The sequence below is a fragment of the Leptodactylus fuscus genome, unplaced genomic scaffold, assembly GCF_031893055.1.
Source record: "Leptodactylus fuscus isolate aLepFus1 unplaced genomic scaffold, aLepFus1.hap2 HAP2_SCAFFOLD_102, whole genome shotgun sequence".
NCBI lineage: Eukaryota > Metazoa > Chordata > Amphibia > Anura > Leptodactylidae > Leptodactylus > Leptodactylus fuscus.
Window position 1 is genome coordinate 327,761 of NW_027439836.1, and position 7,732 is coordinate 335,492.

The following is a 7,732-nucleotide window of genomic DNA, read 5'->3' on the forward strand; positions in this document are numbered from 1 at the left end:
AAATGGGGCGAGAGACTTAAATACAATAAATACATCTATGCTGAAGGTGCAGAACGTCAAACCTGCTCATATATATGGAGGATAAAGCCCAAGGTTCAGTGCTCAAGACAAGACTCCTTCATATGTCCTTCATGGCAGAAACCATGAAAACATGTCCACCTGTAGGAGGATGATACGCAGTACAACTTCTCATGTGTCCTGTATACTGGGTGTAATTCTCAATATCTGTTCTTATTCTGTATATATGGACACTGCACAGTACCACTTCTCTAGTCCTATATATATATATATATATATATATATGGATAGAGCACAGTACCACTTCTCTTATCCTGTATATATGGACACTGCACAGTACCACTTCTCTTGTCCTGTATACTGGGTGTATTTATTAGTATCTGCTCTTATTCTAATATATGGTAGATGTAGATGGTAGTTGAAGCCTCCTGGATGTGATTTTTTCTTTCGTCCACCCCTTCCTTTCTTCCTTCATTTAGCTCTCTCCCATCCTTCCTTCCTTTCTTTCTCTCTCTTCCCTCCTTCCTTCTTCTTCTCTTTTTACTTCCTTCCTTTTTTCCTCTCTTTCTTCCTTTTTTCCTCTCTTCCTTCCTTCTTTCCTCTTTTCCTTCCTTCTTTTCTCTCTTCCCTCCTTCCTTTCTTCCTCTTTTCCCTCCTTGCTCTCTTCCCTTCTTCCTTGCTCTCTTCCTTTCTCTCTTCCCTTCCTTCCTTTCTCTCTTCCCTTCCTTCCTTTCTCTCCTCCCTTCCTTCCTTTCTCTCTTCCCTTCCTCCCTTTCTCTCTTCCCTTCCTTCCTTTCTCTCTTCCCTTCCTTCCTTTCTCTCTTCCCTTCCTTCCTTTCTCTCTTCCCTTCCTTCCTTCCTCTCTTCCTTCCCTCCTTCCTTCCTTCCTCTCTTTCCTTCCTTCCTCTCTTTCTTTCCTTCCTTCCTCTCTTCCCTTCCTTCCTTCCTCTCTTCCCTTCCTTCCTTCCTTCCTTCCTTCCCTTCCTTCCTCTCTTTCCTTCCTTCCTCTCTTCTCTTCCCTTCCTTCCTCTCTTTTCTTCCCTTCCTTCCTTTCTCTCTTCCTTTCCTTCCTTTCTCTCTTCCTTTCCTTCCTTTCTCTCTTCCCTTCCTTCCTTCCTTTCTCTCTTCCCTTCCTTCCTTTCTCTCTTCCCTTCCTTCCTTTCTCTCTTCCCTTCCTTCCTTTCTCTCTTCCCTTCCTTCCTTCCTTCCTTTCTCTCTTCCCTTCCTTCCTTTCTCTCTTCCCTTCCTTCCTTCCTTCCTTCCTTTCTCTCTTCCCTTCCTTCCTTCCTTCCTTCCTCTCTTCCTTCCTTCCTCTCTTCCCTTCCTTCCTTCCTCTCTTCCCTTCCTTCCTTCCTCTCTTCCCTTCCTTCCTTCCTCTCTTCCCTTCCTTCCTTCCTCTCTTCCCTTCCTTCCTCTCTTTCCTTCCTTCCTCTCTTTCCTTCCTTCCTCTCTTCCCTTCCTTCCTTCCTCTCTTCCCTTCCTTCCTTCCTCTCTTCCCTTCCTTCCTTCCTTCCTTCCTTCCTCTCTTCCCTTCCTTCCTTCCTCTCTTCCCTTCCTTCCTTCCTCTCTTCCCTTCCTTCCTTCCTTCCTCTCTTCCCTTCCTTCCTTCCTTTCGCTCTTCCCTTCCTTCCGCTCTTTCCTTCCTTTCGCTCTTCCCTTCCCTCCTTCCTTCCTTTCGCTCTTCCCTTCCCTCCTTCCTTCCTCTCTTCCCTTCCTTCCTTCCTTTCGCTCTTCCCTTCCCTCCTTCCTTCCTCTCTTCCCTTCCTTCCTTCCTCTCTTCCCTTCCTTCCTTCCTTCCTTCCTTCCTCTCTTCCCTTCCTTCCTTCCTCTCTTCCCTTCCTTCCTTCCTTCCTTCCTTCCTTCCTTCCTCTCTTCCCTTCCTTCCTTCCTTTCGCTCTTCCCTTCCTTCCTTTCGCTCTTTCCTTCCTTTCGCTCTTCCCTTCCCTCCTTCCTTCCTTTCGCTCTTCCCTTCCCTCCTTCCTTCCTCTCTTTCCTCTCTCTCTTTCCTTCCATCGGCGACTGGAGCACATTAGGGGTCTTCTGCCCTCATCCCCTCCAGTCTTTTAGTTGTTCACTTCGATCTCCTCTTCTTCTGAGAATTCGTCAACTGTGTGCTCCATGGATGAGCACTGTGGGGACTGGAGGAACAGTTCTTGTGAAGTTGGGGAGCAGCATTGTCTAGTGTCCTCATCCTCCTCTGGCCCACCATCAGGCATGGACACCAGCTTCTCCAGTGCTTGTGGTGGCAGCTTCTTCAATGACTCCACATCAGCTTTCATCTCCTCCAAGTCCCGCTTGAGTTTGGCCCTTCGGTTCTGGAACCAGGTGATGACTTGGGCATTACTGAGCCCCAACTGCTGGGCGATGTGGTCACGGTCAGCAGGTGACAGGTATTTCTGGTAACGGAAACGTTTCTCCAGCTCATAGATCTGGTGATTGGTGAAGGCCGTTCGTGATTTCCGCCTCTTCTTAGAGTTCGGCCGATGTCCAGCTAAACCCAGTGGGTCTCGACCTTTCAATGTGAGAAGAAGATGAAGATCAGTTGAGAACATAAAACACGACAAGTCCACAACTGCCCCGTCATCCGTCTACATATTTACAGTTTATCGTCAGTTAATTCGGCACAAATCAATTCAGAATTAGCGAGTTACAGATTTATCCTGCTCAATATGGGGTCTGCCTTTTTACACATTAGGATAAGGCAGTGAAGAAGGATCACATGACCTTGGAACGTGACCGCTAAGATTCCCCATAATACCATGCAGGCAGCACAACCAACACAACCAATCATGAGGGACTATCAGTGTGATGTCACTGATGATGTCATACCTACTGCTCTGTGGACTGGTAAAGAGACAGGAGTCAGTGGGTGCGCTAGGCCGGCACCGGCAGCCATTACAATCCTTACCTTGTATTTGTCAGACCTCACCTTATATAATGTTAATCCTGGTGCTGATAGGGCACCCCTTCCTCCCGATACACCACAGGCACCACCTCACTCATCTTAATTTGCATATAACTAATTGCTATTATGGTAACGACAATCTGACATATTGGTAAAATGAACTCCCTAAACAAGGTTGTGCCCTTTCTCCAGCGGATTCTCTGAGACCTGATCCCATGGACTTCTGGGTCACACTGTAGTGGCCTCCGCTAGTATGGAAGACATGAAGCCGGCTGGGTCGGGGAGATTCACACACCTCCAGCTCAGGAACACACCTGCCATGGCCGACACCACAGACTTTATGTGTCTGTCCACAGCTGTCTCCGGGACTGTCACTTGGACATTACTTGGGTTGAGTTGGATCCAGTCCTGGAGATCTCGGTATTATACGAGACTTTTCCAGGAAATTGGGGGACTTACCGTTCAGGTCACTTAGATGTGAAATGGATTTCCTCAGTCATCTATCTCTCCATCATACCAAATGAGAAAAGGTTGTGATCACTATTGAGCCAGGAGAACCAGTGGGCCCAAACAACTCTCTACAATACAGGAAGACTTCTGTATCCTAGACCGCTCCTCGTAAGTGGCAGCCCCATACATGTTATGTACTGAGACCTACCAGGTCCGAGCTCTGCCTCCGATTCATCCCCCTTTGTATCCACCACTGTCCAGTCATCCCATCAGTCACCAGTCATCTCTCCATCTTTCACCTATATATCCATTCCTATATAGAGGGTGTAAATGTCCTGCTGGTCAGTACCCATCCCTACAGCTATATACACGTGTAACGTGTATAACTGCTTAGATACAGCAGTACAAATCAGATATGATGCCAAGGGCTTAATCCAGGAGAGTAAAGTAATGTACATGTAGCTCAACCAAATGCAAAAACTAGATTTTATGTCTTAATAGAAGCCAATGCATGGTGCCATATGAAAGGGATCTAGCCTGAGGACAGACTGGAGTTGGGTGCCATAGAGTAATGTGGTGGAATGGGGAGCAGGATTAGAACTGACTGTGATATGTGGAGCAGATGCCAGCAGAGGAATTGACTAAGATATGTAGAGTAGATCCCAGCAGAGGAACCAACTGAAGTGATCCTCCATAGTGCGTAGGGCAGATCCCAGGGTCAGAAATGATCCTACATAGTGTGTGGAGAAGATCCAAGGGTCAAAATTGATCCTCCATAGTGCATGGGGCAGATCCCTGGATCAAAAGTGAATCTCCATAGTGCATGGGGAAGATCCCATGGTCAGAAGTGATCCTCCATACTGCGTGCGTAAGATCCCATGGTCAGAAGTGATCCTCCTTAGTGCGTGGGGAAGAACCCAGGGTCAGACGTGATCCTCCACAGTGCGTTGGGAAGATCCCAGGGTCAGAATTGATCAATCATAGGGCGTGGGGAAGATCCCAGAATTAGAAGTGATACTTCATAATGCAAGGGGTAGATCCCAGGGTAAGAAGCGATCATCCATAGGGTGTGGGGCAGATCCCAGGGTCAGAAGTGATCTTCCATAGTGCATGGGGAAGATCCCAGGGTCAGAAGTGATCTTCCGTAGTGCGTGGGGAAGATCTCAGGGTCAGAAGTGATCACCAAAGTACATGGGGAAGATCCCAGGATTAGAAGTAATACTTCATAATGCGTGAGGTAGATCCCAGGGTCAGAAGTGATCCTCCACAGTGCATCGGGCAGATCAGAGGGTCACAAGTGATCCTCCATGGTGCGTGGGAAAGATCCCAGGATCAGAAGTGATCCTCCATAGTGTGTGGGGAAGATCCGAGGGTCAGAAATGATCCTCCACAGTGCGTGGGTAAGAGCCCAGGGTCAGAAGTGATCCTCCATAGTGCGTAGGGACTATCCTAGGGTTAGAAGGGATCCTCCATAGTGTGTGGGGAAGATCTCAGGGTCAGAACAGATCCTCCATAGTGCATAGAGCAGATCCCAGGGTCAAAAGTGATCCTCCATAGTATGTCGGAAGATCCCAGGGCCAGAAGAGATCCTCCATAGTGCTTGGGAAAGATCCCAGTATCAGAAGTGATAATCCCTAGTGCATGGTAATAATCCAAGGGTCATAAGTGATCCTACATAGTGCATGGGGCAGATCCCAGTGTCAAAGTGATCCTCCATAGTGTGTGGGCCATATATCCAGGGTCAGAGGTGATCCTTCATAGTGTGTGGGATAGATCCCTGGGTCAGAAGTGATGCTCTCTAATGCATGAAGCAGACCCCCAGGTCAGAAATGATCCTCCATAGTGCATGGGGCAGATCCCCGGATCAGAAGTGATCCTCCATAGTGTCAGCCATATCCCAGGGTCATAAGTGATTCTCCATACTGAATGGGTAAGATCCCATGGTCAAAAGTGATCCTCCCTAGTGTGTGGGGCAGATCACTGGGTCAGAAGTGATCCTCCATAGTGCATAGGGCAGATCCCAGGGTCAGAAGTGATCATCCATAGGGTGTGAGGCAGATCCCAGGGTCAGAAGTGATCCTCCATAGATCATGGGGCAGATACCTGGGTCATAAGTAATTCTTCATAGTGCATGGGGCAGATCCCTGAGTCAGAAGTGATCCTCCATAGTGCGTGGGGAAGATCACAGGGTCATAAGTGATCCTCCATAGTGCATGGGCAAGATCCCAGGGTCAGAAGTGATCTTCCTTAGTATGTGGGGAAGATCCCATAGTTGAAGTGATCCTCCATAGTGCATGTGTAAGATCCCAGGGTCAGAATTGATCCTCTATAGTTCGTGGGGCAGATCCCAGGGTCAGATGTGATCCTCCATAGTGCGTGGTGAAGATTCAGGGTCAGAAGTGATTATCCATAGGGTGTAGGGCAGATCCTAGGGTCAGAGGTGATCCTCCATAGTGCATGGGGAAGATCCCAGGGTCAGAAGTGATCCTCCATAGTGTGTGGGGTAGATCCCAGAGTCAGAAGTGATCCTCCATAGTGTGTGGGGTAGATCCCAGAGTCAGAAGTAATCCTCCATAGTCTTTGGCAAAGATCCGAGGGAAGTGAAGTGATCCTTCATGGTGCGTAGTGAAGATTCCAGGGGTAAAAGTGATCCACCATAGTTAATGGGGCAGATTCCAGGGGCAGAAGTTATCCTCTATAGTGTGTGGAGAAGATTCCAGGGTCAAAGTGATCCTCCATAGTGCATGGGCCATATTCCAGGGTCAGAAATGATCCTCCATAGTGCGTAGGGAACATCCCTAAGTCAGAAGTGATCCTCCGTAGTGCATGGGGAAGATCCCAGGGTCATAAGTGATCCTATGTAGTTCATGGGGCAGATCCGAGGGTCAGAAGTGATCATCCATAGGGTGTGGGGCAGATCCCAGGGTCAGAAGTGATCCTCCGTAGTTCATGGGGCAGATCTGAGGGTCAGAAGTGATAATTCATAGTGGATGGGGCAGATCCCTGGGTCATAAGTAATTCTTCATAGCGCATGGGGCACATGCCTGAGTCAGAAGTGATCCTCCATAGTGCGTGAAGATTCAGGGTCACAAGTGATTATCCATAGGGTGTGGGGAAGATCCCAGAGTCAGAAGTGATCCTTCTTAGTATGTGAGGAAGATCCAAGGGTCGAAGTGATCCTACGTAGTTCATGGGGCAGATCCAAGGGTCAGAAGTGATCCTCTGTAGTGCATGGGCCATATTCCAGGGTCAGAGGTGATCCTCCATAGTGCGTGGTGAAGATTTCAGGGTCAGAAGTGATCCTCCATAGTTCATGGTGCAGATCCCAGGGTCAGAAGTGATCATTCATAGTGCATGGGGAAAATCCCAGGGTCGAAGTAATCCTCCATAGTGTGATGGGAAGATCCCAGGGTCAGAAGTGAGCCTCCATATGAAAGATAAAACATCCCAGAGAGCCCCCTCCCTCCATTGTGCAGTGCGAGGCTTTGTCTGTCTGCGGTGCTGATGGTTATTAGTATTATTATAGTCTGACGATTATCTATGTCATGCAGATTATTATATTATTAGTATCAGTATTATCTTATAGTTTTCATCTCTTACATTATTATTATTGTTTATTTACATAGCACCATTAATCCCATGGTGCTCTGTACATTATTATATTAATCCCATGGTGCTCAATACATTATTATATTAATCCCATGGTGCTCTGTACATTATTATATTAATCCCATGGTGCTCAATACATTATTATATTAATCCAATGGTGCTCTGTACATTATTATATTAATCCCATGGTGCTCAATACATTATTATATTAATCCAATGGTGCTCTGTACATTATTATATTCATCCCATGGTGCTGTACATTATTATATTAATCCCATGGTGCTCTGTACATTATTATATTAATCCCATGGTGCTCAATACATTATTATATTAATCCAATGGTGCTCTGTACATTATTATATTAATCCCATGGTGCTCTGTACATTATTATGTTAATCCCATGGTGCTCTGTACATTATTATATTAATCCCATGCTGCTCTGTACATTATTATGTTAATCCCATGGTGCTCTGTACATTATTATATTAATCCCATGGTGCTGTACATTATTATATTAATCCCATGGTGCTCTGTACATTATTATGTTAATCCCATGGTGCTCTGTACATTATTATATTAATCCCATGGTGCTGTACATTATTATATTAATCCCATGGTGCTGTACATTATTATATTAATCCCATGCTGCTCTGTACATTATTATGTTAATCCCATGGTGCTCTGTACATTATTATATTAATCCCATGGTGCTGTACATTATTATATTAATCCCATGGTGCTCTGTACATT

General features: G+C 46.5%; 1 protein-coding gene across 1 annotated transcript; it reads right to left on the reverse strand.

The window, feature by feature from the left end:
- Positions 1–2,081: 2,081 nt before the first annotated feature.
- LBX2 (ladybird homeobox 2) lies at positions 2,082–3,608 on the reverse strand. The gene is made up of 2 exons (XM_075261283.1): positions 3,582–3,608; positions 2,082–2,606 (listed from the first exon to the last, which is right to left on the reverse strand). The coding sequence occupies exons 1-2, from the start codon at positions 3,606–3,608 to the stop codon at positions 2,082–2,084; spliced, it is 552 nt and encodes a 183-aa protein (XP_075117384.1).
- Positions 3,609–7,732: the final 4,124 nt, after the last annotated feature.

Bases quoted from the DNA above. Each gene is read 5' to 3' on its own strand.
- LBX2 (XM_075261283.1), bottom strand. From the start codon at position 3,608: ATGAATCGGAGGCAGAGCTCGGACCTG. The intron at 2,607-3,581 runs GTAGGTCTCAGT...GTAAATATGTAG, and splicing joins GGAGGCAGAGCTCGGACCTG to ACGGATGACGGGGCAGTTGT.